Below are 12,320 nucleotides of genomic sequence, written 5' to 3'. Positions count from 1 at the left end.
TGCAGAAGTGATCCTGCAGTGATAAACTCAGTTTCAGTTTTGTGGAGAGGAAGCTGCAGCGTACGGAAACTAAACAGCAGGAAGAGAGAAATGAACCCAGGCAGCCTGAAACGACTTCACAGTAATCCTCAAACGCAGCCATCGGCAGAATCTGTGATCAGAGCTGAAGAAGGTGCCGTTACCCCCTCATGTTTCTGAAGGGAGCAAGAGGTTAGACTCACTGCTGTCATAGATGGGTTCAGACACGACGGGTTCCAGTCTTCTGGAAAACCCCCCGTCACTATCAGGGAGAAATGCCGTGAACATGAGCCGAACCACACTGAGGTCCATCTCTTTAGCCTGGTGAGCAGCTGCATTGCAGATCACGCTGCGCTGGTGGTCTGCAGAGGAGGGGACACGTTCAAGAACAATAAAACATGTCACATATGAGGAAAAGAGAGACTAAAGGTTCTAAATAGACAGGATGGGAAAAACTTTCCAAAAAATGTCCAATCTTTCCTAAAAGAATGTTTTCAACAAATGTGTCCCCACTTATTCTACGTCAGCTCTCTAACGTAGACTGGACAAAGTTTTCCCATTATATAAAACTTGTCTTAGCCTTCTAAATATACAAACTCTCCTTCAAATGTTGTCACTTTCCACAAATGTCTCCAGTTAAATGTCCCCACTTTTTGAAAATATATAGATGTTCCTAATGGACAAACATTCCAGGAGTTTCTAAATTTCTCAAAACAAATTCCCCAAACTGTCTCCATTTTCCATAATATCCAAACTACTCTAAATTTCCCCCACTTTCCAAAGTCCCCACCTACAATAATACATTTCATGTACAAACTTCATACATTTTTAAAAGCTCTCGAAATGTCTTAATGTCCCTTATTTCCTTTTCCATATTTTTTAAACATGCTACTGGACTGACCGTTGAGTTCCCTGGGTGGTCTGACCTCCCCCTGCAGGGCGTCGATCTCTGGGTGGATGGAGACTCCACAATTATATCCCATCCTGAAAGCCTCCACCATCCTCTCCTCCAGAGTCTTGGCCACATTCTTTTTCGTCACGTGGAGAATCCCGAGGTTTGGAAAACTGACAGAAACAAACCAAACCCATGATTGTCATTCAGGCTGAAGGTTTTACTGGTTTCATTGTTGTTCTATCTTTGTGTTAACAGACCTGATGCCATTGTCCTTGGGCTGCAGGTCGGCGATACAGATCCCTTTGTCACATTGTTTTCCCACCAGACTGTGAGCGTGAAGCTGGGGAATGGGCGTCAGCGCCGTCACCAGCTGGACCACCACCTTGGCTGGACCCTGGTAGTTACAGATCTGAAACAGACACAAAATAGTAATTTAAATCGACATGGTAATAAAATATATATGTGACTCACACAACAGGCCTGGAGGTTGAAACAAATGAAAATGAAAATTCAAAAGCAGAACGACATTCAATGAAAATCAAATAACTAAGATTTAACTTAAAACCAATAAACATTCTGATCTAGAGTCAGGTGCCAAAGTTAGTGCTGTTAGTGTTTCTGCCTCTTAAAACAATATTTCAGCCAGTTAAAAGGTGTCAAACCACATGTCAACATGAAAACCTGTTCTTGGCCCATAAAGGTCTGATCTAAAGGTTTGGTGTAAGTGTGATGCAGCGGTGACTCATCTGTACCAAGAGAAAGTGTTTGTGAACAGTTTCACTGCAGAGAAACATGAAGGTATACAGAAAGTCCAAACTGCAGACTGAGTCATCCGTGGAACTCTGAATAACTTCACTAACCACAATCTGTCCAACCTGACATCTTTAATCTCACTATGTCATCTAATATTTCAACAAATACTTTTCTCCTTCCACACCAGAATTCCTTTGCAGAGTTCCTCTTCACACTTGTATGTGAGTTTGGCTTTTTACAGGCCGTGTGCTTCCTCCAGTCTGACACGGTGTTTTTTAAAAACAACAGTAGGTGTATGACTAATGTAGGTGCCAACTTACACTTCAATTAACTGATTATTTCCCTTTAGTCTGTGAAATCCCCTGAGCCCACAGTTGACCAATGCCTAAATATATTTGGTTTACAGTGACATATGAACAAACTCACTGATTCATTTACTAATCATTTTAAAAGGAGGCTAGTTAATGAGGTCATGCTGATGACATAACTTCATTCACTTTGTCTTTCAAAGCACTGCTGTACAGTAAAAATTGAGAATGACAGCAAATCGATGATAAAAGATTTACAACCAACCATCAGTTATCAAAAATGAGATAAAAAGGAAGAAACTAAGTTTGTTCCACACTCCCAGATGTTTTAATTTTCACACTTTTCCTACATTTTTCAGATCCCACACAGCTCCCATCAACAGTAGCCTCCAACACGCTCACAATAAGTATTTTGTTTTCTGCAACACACCTGTCAAGCCGTGACAGGCGTCTTGAACACAAGATGTGAATCTTACTCAAACATAAATAAAATAGTGCACAAAATGTGTTGATCTCAGGCCATAAAGCAAAGACTAGTGTTGCTCTGTATATTGTACACAATTAACATTATTTCACCAGAATAAGGTTTAATGTTTATATTTATGCAGATAATTTTAATGGGTGCAGGCAGGTGGATGGAGAGTGTCGGGTTTGGGGAATCTTGATCAACGGAAAATATAGTAATAAAACATTTATCTTGTTTTACAGGATTGAAACCATAATTTCTCATGGGAGTTTGGAGGATGAGTAGGTGCAGCCAACAAAGCGACACTGAAGGTACAGATGGATTTGTAAAAGGAACAGCAGTTTTTAGCCAAAATCTGGTGAATTTTATACAAACTGATTATGAAATAATATTTTCTGTGATGAGACTGGCAAGAACCAATTATTGTTGTGCGTATTTATGAATTGACGATGATTATGAATAAATGCATTCTCTACACTCAAAGACAGACCTGCACTGTGTCAAACACACTCAAAAGCTGACACAAGATCAGTTTTTTCTGATTAAAAGGAGACAAACAGCACAATATACCTGGAGATACATAAATTCAGTATCAATGTTTCCTTAGTTAGATAGTTCTGTAAGATGGAATGTGAAATACACTTGTTAAGTGTCCCTTGATGGAACATCCGCTTTGAAGGAAACGGAGGCCTTTCATCGACCGCCCATCACGTTACTTTCTTACTTTGTTTCAGTGCAGATACAGGCCTCATCAGCGAAGCCACTCAGTTAATCTACAGCTCACCCACATGTGGAAACACTCGCCTAACTCAACCGTACAGGTACACTGGATCATTCCAGTCCCCCTTGTCAGCAACCCAGGCTGCCAATGGTGGGTCATATAAGCTGTAGGAATAATTTACATTTTTAGTTTATTTTTGTCATAAGATGTGGTGACCTGACCACAAACTGTAACTACTGGATCAATGTATCAACTCATCTTCCCTAAAACAAACAATTTCTTCTCTTTTACCTTCCAAAGTGCAGCAATACTGACCCATCCACATCGAACGTACACCCAGCTGTGTGTACTTGTGTACTACTTTTATCCTGGCAGCACTGTAAGGGAGGAGGGGGTCACGTAACTGCACAAAACTTGTAGTTTGTTCTCAGGTCTTAGTTTTCTTTAGTTGAGATGTGATGTGAATATCTGTTGCTTAGAACATCTGGAAAATTAAAAGGTTTGTACAGCAGGGATCTATGCAAGTCACATGACAGACGACCATCAGTTGCTTAGTTTGATATATTTTGTCAGGTATCTATTAGTATTTTTTCATTTCAGGGTTAATATTGTTTTGAATCGTCTCCCGGGGACTAATTTTCATAATATGATTATAAAATTGCATTGTTATGGAGCTATTTTGCATAAAGGACATCAGATGTTAAAGCTATCTTGTTTCTGTTTGTACTCTGTGTGTGTGTGTGTGTGTGTGTGTGTGTGTGTGTGTGTGTGTGTGTGTGTGTGTGTGTGTGTGTGTGTGTGTGTGTGTGCGTGTGTGTGCCTGTGTAAACCATGTCAATGCTCATATTTGCCTGCAGGAACGTTGCAACTGCTGCAGTAAATAAATACAAGCCCACTTCCTCTTCCCGGTTCTGTCGGCCAATCAAGGCTCAATGGCAGACACCCTATTCCTAGAAACACAGCGAGAGTCTGTGTTTGATGGTTTCCTGGCTCAAAAGATGTTCTCACTACATATGTGTAGTATCAGGCCGTGGCAGCAGGTTGAAACAGTCAGGTGGAGTTTGCAGCAGAGGGTGTTAGTATCTGTCAGTAAGGTGTTAGTGATCTGACTGAACACAAACTATTGTGTCGGAGTGAGAGCTGTGGGACAGGAAATACGGACCCAAATGTGAGGAACCCCTTAAACACATTTTATGGTCTTTGTTGGAGATACAATTAGAACATAACTGTAAAAAAGAAGACTGTTTAAACAACGCAAACAGTTTGAGTTACAGAGTTACTGTTCTACTGTGAACAGCTTTAGAATACAGTACATCCAAGCAGTTTTTAGACTGTGTTTGTCTGGATCTGTCAGTTACTTTAGATCACACCTGAACAGGTGTTCTGGCTCTGTTGTAGCTTTTGTGACTCCTGGGCTGATCCTGAATCAGTTTCTTCAACATTTGCACCTTTTTTGCTTTCTTTATCATTGTGGTTACATGCGAATAAAACATACCTTTGAGCATTTTTCTAATTAGGTCCCATTAAGACACTTAAACATACAAAGTGCCTCTGCTCCCTTCACAACGTTTGGGAACATTTTTTCTTTTAACAGTTTCCTTTTTGGACAACAACAGAGGTCTACAGCAGACGCTTCTAAATGATTTAAGAAAATAATTAGACGTAGGACGTTATTTTTGTCTTTTTCCTCGTAAAACTCTTTTCTTTCAGCCTAAAGCTCTGCAGCAGTCAGCGCTTTGTGGCTACTCGCTTACATGAAGTAGGACAAATCATTGTAAAGGGTTAAACATGTCCACATTTCTGGGCCAGAGTGGGCGTTAACACCGATATTACACCTCTGGATGTCGAGCTTTTATCTCTGAGCACCTTTCCTGCATGTGACGCAACTCTACTTCTTTGTAATTACACGTGGGTGTCATGGGGAGGAAATTCCCAACAGACATGAAACACAGCAGAGCTCTGTGTGCGTGTGACTACGTGTGTTTGTACAAGATATTTTAACCGTGGACAGGTCTGGGCCAGAAAAAGGCTCTTCAAAAACTTCAACCTCAAACTAAACTAGTTCCTGCAGAAACCTCCGCTGACATCAATCAGAAATTCAAAAATCATGGTAAAGTGACTAAATGAAAACTGTGTATATAACACTTTTACAGGAACAGGTGTTAAAATAAACAGTACATCGAGATACTTATTGATGCTCAGAAGATGAACTGGTATCAAAGATGTTCTGTGCAGACCAACAATAGTGCTACTAAGCAAAAAGCAGATGTTTGGTGTGTAGCCGCTGTATATTCTGAGAACAGCATAAGCTAAATTTAGAATAAATCACTAACCCCCCCCCACTATCACACCTGCTCTTCCATGACTCACACATGCAGATAAAGTCCATTCACACACTAAATAATTTGCCATTTACTAATGACACCTCACCAAGATTCTTCCAGTAGTCTACAAAGCTGTTATGACGTTACATGGTACTTATGTCAGTAATCTAAAATATCAAACATATTTATTAGGAAATTCTATATTGTTCAGAGTTTTACTGTCTGTCTACCGTATTAATCTGTAGTATGGAATGTAAGCGGACAACTCATTAATTTCCATACACCTGTTTTACTAGAGATAAATAATTTAAGCTCTCAGTCTGTTTACTCACAGCAACTGCATCTCAGTGCTTCTGTTTAGTTTTTATGGAAATCATAATCTCAACATCCTTTTTGAGCTTCTGTGAGAAAGAGTAATTAAATTGGAGTACAGAGAATGAATCTGATGAATGACTGATGAATTAAAAGCAAAATCATATTTGTGATAGAGAGGTCCACAAAAAGAAGTTTGGTGAGTCAGAAACGGCTTGCTGCCCCTAATAGAACAACAGGAGGGGTTTTCCCACTCTGCAGCCTCAACATGCAAACACACCGTCAACAACATGCACACGTTTATCTGACACCACAGACCAAACACAGACATAGAGGGGAAACTTTCCTGGTTTGTTCTGATGACTTCATCACGACAAACCATCATGTCAATGATTTATTAAAATACAAAGGTGCCATCCAGAATTTTGACCTAAGACCTCTTAAATCTAAATGTTTCACGAACCATGTCTAGTGTATAACTGTTAAAGTTCATTTACATATATTTCAAATGCTATGAAGTCAGCCACAATCCAGAACATTGGCACCAATTAGCCCGTAACTGTTTTCCTGTTATCCAGGTAAACTCCCAGGAATGTTGAAGTGGAACATAACCGAGTACATTTACTCAGGTACGGTGTTATGTAGGGTTCATTTACTTTACCTGAAACAAAGTTTGCTCCTGATCTGGTAAAACAAAGAAGAAGCTATTGTACATTTTCTCCACTACATTTGTTTGAGAGCTAATTATTTCATACATTTTATTACTGTATATAAATTCTTTGTGGAGTTTATGAAATATAAAAATTTGTTAGACAAATAATAATTAAAAGTAGTGTTAAAACAACCGATTAATCTACAAAAAAAATTAACTGTCAACTATTTTTCATATAAAATACTAAACATCTAAATTTTCCAGATTGTTTCTTTTCTTTTTCTTTTTTTTTTTGGAATTACATTCATTTTTACATTTTTGAACAAAACAAACATTGTAAGGGTTTAAATACAGGACCTTGTAGTATTGATCAAATTTAGAAACAACAGACTTTTAACTTTATTTCAACATCATCCATCTTGTCTAAGATTTATATAGAAATGAAGGAATATAAAAAGTTAAAAATAAAATAATTGACTAACATTACTGTCAGATTATTTGGTTCGGTTTGATCATCAGACGTTGTGACAGTTACAGTGAACATTTGTTGGGACACGTCTGTAATTTGGATTCACGTTAATAAACTTTTCTGTATATTTTTTTTACTAAAGTGAAGTAAAGTTCAGTAAGTGTAGACAAACAGTGAGACTGCAGCAGGAATCTGGGGATTTCCCATCACCTCTGGTTTGGTTAGAACATGTGGGAGCATCAGGCTCCAAACTAAACATCGACTGAAACAACAGGTCAGGAAAGTTTAGATCACGAATACCAGGTTTCTGCAGGGTTAACAGAGTGAAATGTAAGTGTTTTTAACACCACGGTAATGCAGCTTTACAGCCAGAGTGTATGTATGTATGATGGAAAATAAGTAGAGCTGATATGGACTACAGTTATTCATTATAATCCAAATTGGATCTGCATATGCAGCAGAAAGGCTGGATGGATGAATTTGACAGGTTATTTTTTTAATAATAGCTTTAGCGCTGCAACAATTCATTAAGAGGATGCAACAATTATGACAAAATATTTTGTGGTTTTCGCTAAAACAAACAAAAAAAAAAAGATATAAAAATGTTGGGTCATTTATAACATAACAAGCAGGATCAAACATAAAGGACAGAATTTAAAACTTTAAAACTGCTCAAAGCATTTTACTTAAGAAACACAAACATTCATACAACTATAATAATCTTTCGACCAAATTATTTTTTCCACCAACACGTCCCCAGTCAGGATGAAATCTCTAAAAATTCATGTGAATCCCAAAAATGTGTCAACCTTGGAACTGTTCATGTGAAGCACTTACACATGGTTTTAATTTTTCCACTTTCTCATGTTGTTCAATCAAATACAACAAAAGATGAAGTTCTGCAGCTCCTGTTGCTACTGTCAAGAGTTGCCATTACAACACTGTAGTACGTGTCCATCAGAGAGCACAAGGAGAGAATGAATTGGCCATCAGACAGACACACTGAACACAACAGATAAAGCCATGTGCTGATCACTACTGAAATAGTCCCATCCTCACGTTTCCTGTTCTACGATCAATTTTCATAATAAAAGTTCAATGTCTAAACTTAGGGATTTGGGGTAAATGTGTATGTTGTCATCAACAGGGGACATAGCAGAGACTAAGCTGGATGGTCTAAATAATATCCAGTAGATAGAAACGACTCCCCCGCCTGCCATTGTCATGTGAACTACAGCTCGGAGAGTCCAAACCACATATTAGTGCATCTGAAAAATGTGAATATTGTGAGGGTTATTTTTTTATAACTTAATTTAAAACATGAATATAATCGATTAATTACACGTAATGTGAAATCTTTCAAGTCTTTTTTGCTTTAATTTCAAAATATCACAATATTTCCCTTTAACTTTGAGATGGTCATGGCTGAAATGATCCTCTTTTGTCAGGGAGCATATTCAAGGTATCGAAGCATATTCATGGAAATTTGACTGGAAAAGGAAAGTTTGGGAGGAGAATGTGCAGAAACAACAGGGATGACCACACGCTTAGGAAGATCGTAGAGTAAAGCCAATTCCAGAACTTTCAGGATATTGGCAACAACTGCTGTATTTCGATTGTCAAGCCACCGCTGAACCAGAGACAATGTCAGAAGTGCCTTTCAATACCTGGACCACTGCTCAGTGGTGCAAAGTCGTCTTTTCAAACCGAGCTAAATGCTGCATTTCACTAGGAAATCAAAGTCACAGAGTCCAGGAGAAGCACAGAATCCAGGCTGCTTAATGTGAAGCTTCCACAGTCTGTGAGGATTTTGGGCAATGTTGCCAACTAGTGTTGGTTCACTGTGTTTTATAGAGTCCAAAGTCAATGCAGCCATCCATCGCAAGATGTTAGAGCGCTTGATGCTTCCATATGCTGACAGGCTTTATGGAGACACTTATGACCTTTTCCAGCAGGACTTAGCACCTGCCCACAGGACCACACCACCACTAACTGGTTTTCTAACTGTGATTGATTGGTCGGCCAACTCGCCTGACCCGAACCACATACAGAGAATCTATTTTGAAAGATATTTTTAAAAGCACGACGAGAAAAACAGAAACAGGCTGACCACCTCCACGTCACAGTGCATTGATGCAGTAATTCATGCTAACGCAGCCCCAACCAAATACTATTGGTTATATAGAGTATAAATGGATGTATCTTTAAGATGTTATTATATTTATATATTGTAAAACCCTATTTTGACTGGTAATATTCTTTTATTCTGAGATCCTGGATTTTGATTTTGCACAAGCAGAACAGAAATGTGTAAATGTGTGACCCCTGAAATCATGACGAATACATGTGGAAGTGTCCTTGGGCAAGACACTGAACTCCCTGTGGGTCAGGTGAGCACCTTGTGAATGTGTGAATGGGAATCAACACTGTAAAGCGATTTGGATAAAAGCGCTATATAAGTGGCCATTTAACAAAATCATTCAAATGAGGAGGTGCCAGTCCATAAAGAATTTTAAAAATAAGACTAAATCACTGTACGTTTACAGTAAACCATGACTTACTCAGTTTGTAAAGTAACATGAGTGTTTGTTTTAGATTGAATGTATTGACTTTAATAATGTGGGCTCCAGTCTGAGTCCAACTTGTGAGACAGTAACGTCAGTGTGAGAGGATCACTGCATGCAACAGTAGACATGGGTATCAAGGCCTGAAATTAGACAAAGACTTAAATGACTTAGTAACTCTTAACATGTTTCGTAAAACTTAAAGCCGAGTCTAAAGTATCTCAGATATTTGAAATGATCAACTAATCGTCTCCGGGTATCATTACATCCTGGTCGCGTCAGTTAGTGTTTTTAGAGAAGTACATACTGTGCAAACTGTTGACCTCACGTTTAAATACAACAAGGATGCAATCAACCATTCAAAGATATGTGACACGGCTTGCATTCATTTCTAAGCAACTTCCTGTTTCCACTGTACATGAATATATAGAACAGCATTATCAGCTTACAAATATGTCACACTAAGCAGTAAAGGTCCTAATGTGGAGCCCTGAGGATCTTCAAGATTTTACTTTAAATTATCAGATAATGTAGCTCCTAAGAAGACCTTGGTTATGCAAATAAGATTTTTCCCCTGTAAAATGTTCGTGTCATAATATTTAATGTAGAGATTTTAGACAGTAATTTTATAAGTAAGAGGAATTAATAGGCCTATAATTTGACACTGATAGATTCCCCTGATTTTAATATTGGAACCAACGATAGTGAACTTACAGTCATTAGGAAACACCCTGAGTTTAAAAGATTATCTCTAACTTATATGCCACCATAAATATCTGTATTAAGTATATTAGTTTTTTTTTTTTTTTTTTTTTTTTTTTTAAATCAGTGTGGTGCCATTTCATACCATTTTTGTTAATAAATGCATCAAGTTCTAATAGATATGCTTTATATCTCTACTGTCTGGACCTATCTCATTCCCGCCGTTTAGATCAAATCTAATCTCACAATTTAACCAGAAATAATCTTACTCTCTACCATAGTCTGTGAGCCGTGTTCGGCTCAAGGAAACATTTAACAGTGCACAGCCACAGTCAAGGACAGTGTACCCCCATCAGAGACCAGAACCTGTACTGATCAAACTTATGACTACATAAGGGTGTAAAGCTTCAGAATAAAACACCAAGTGTGAACAATAAAGCTGTGTTAAGCCAGATATTCATCATATGTGAAAAAATGCTTCTCATGCATTTCAATCAGGAAGTGGTGAAAAGCAGCGCCACAAGGTGCTGTGTCAAAATGACACCACCTCGTGTGGAGAGAGTGTTGGATCTGGTGGTTGATGCCAAATGTCTGGTGTTTACCTTAACATCATGACCAAAGATGTAACAGCTACCAGTGTCAAAACTTTCCAGAGTTGTACAATCCTACCTGTGTGACTGTACAAAGGCTTGAGCTGTGTTTTAGTTTCTAACTCGTTTAAAGCCTAGTCCACATGTACGAGACTATTTTTTTAAACAAGGATTTTCCTGATTCATTATAAAAATTCTGAAAAAGAAAGAAAAAACTTTTTTTTTTAAAAAATCCACATGAAAACACAAAAAACGCTGTCAGGATTATGCAAAACCCACAGGCAGTGATATACCTCTAACTGTAACGACGAGCCGGTAAATCATTTCCTTTTCAACCATCATGAAACTTGCTTGTGCTGAACTGGTCCTAGAGTCGGTTTAGGGCTGGTTCAGGAACAACTTTGCTTTTCTACAGCCCATAGAGCCACATCATCACACCACTGTGTACGTCCACTACAATAAGCACATTGCTAAAACATCTCAGGCAAATGTTGGGCTTTGTGAGCCTACACTGGTGTACAGCCATTCATTTTGATTCAAATTGCTTGACATTACAATTACGATGGTAATTTTTGCCTTGCTGTTTTGTGAGCTAACTAGCATCAACTGCAGTTATCGGTGTGTTATTTATTAGGTTTGTATTTTTACCTATCACAACAAAGCTTTACTTGATATTGTCAAGCAGCCCCCTTCTAGAGCAGCAAAGAGTTCAAAGAACTCTACTCACCAGTTTTCCTGACCCAGAGCCAGTTCTTTGACTGTCAAAACACAAAGAACTGGCTCAGTTCTACAGCCAAGTGTAAAAGACAGTGTAATGTATTTACAATTTCTCAAAGTATAAATAGGGAGCGGGTAACAGGAAACAAACCTGTAGTGAGACATCCTGCTTTTGGCGGATAAGGTTTATCACACAAATCGTGAAATAAGATACTACAAATCAAAGAATAAAACTATTCTTGATGAAACTGCTCCACAAGTGTTGTAATAATAATAATAATAATAACAATAATAATAATAACAATAACAACAACAACAATCATCATCATCTTATTATTATTATTATTATTATTATTATTATTATTAATAATATTACTAGTATTAGTGATTATCAGACAAAAATTGTGCTCAGCTCTTTTGTTGAGCTGCAGTCAAGGATCAACAATAAACCAACAGTTTCTCTGACATCTGACAGATTGTTGAAATAAAATCTTGTTTGATAAATAGGTTTCATTCTTGACTTTTAAATACGTCAACATTTTGGAGCTTAGAGCTCTAAACATAAACGAGCTTAATGTGAACCGAAGAGTTCAAACCAATCAATAATAAAACAGCTGTGAAAGAGTTGTTCAGGTTCCTGGGCACCAACATTACAAAGAGGTTTAATAATCAAACTCGTTAAAGCTCAACAGAAAGGAGATCATGCAGCAAAGACATCAACCCGTAACACAAGTGGTTCCACTAAAGAACAGTTAAAGTTGAAGAAATGTGATGTTTTGGACCAGTTGAGTCAAAGTCCCGACCTTAATACTATAGAAATACTGTGGCA

The 12,320-nt window shown here is 38.0% G+C and overlaps 1 protein-coding gene across 1 annotated transcript in view; it reads right to left on the bottom strand.

Annotated features, from left to right (window-relative positions):
• nfkb1 (nuclear factor of kappa light polypeptide gene enhancer in B-cells 1) overlaps positions 1-12,320 on the bottom strand; it is a 37,099-nt gene that overhangs the window by 15,068 nt on the left and 9,711 nt on the right. The window contains exons 6-8 of the mRNA XM_067518015.1: positions 1,171-1,322; positions 920-1,083; positions 222-380 (exon numbers count right to left, since the gene is read on the bottom strand). Of these exons, the coding sequence (XP_067374116.1) occupies positions 222-380; positions 920-1,083; positions 1,171-1,322 (475 nt within the window). The remainder of the gene's footprint in view (positions 1-221; positions 381-919; positions 1,084-1,170; positions 1,323-12,320) is intronic.

Source organism: Channa argus, chromosome 10, assembly GCF_033026475.1.
Source record: "Channa argus isolate prfri chromosome 10, Channa argus male v1.0, whole genome shotgun sequence".
Classification (NCBI taxonomy): domain Eukaryota; kingdom Metazoa; phylum Chordata; class Actinopteri; order Anabantiformes; family Channidae; genus Channa; species Channa argus.
The sequence above is the reverse complement of the archived record's forward strand: the minus strand, read 5'-3'. Positions and strand labels throughout refer to the sequence as shown.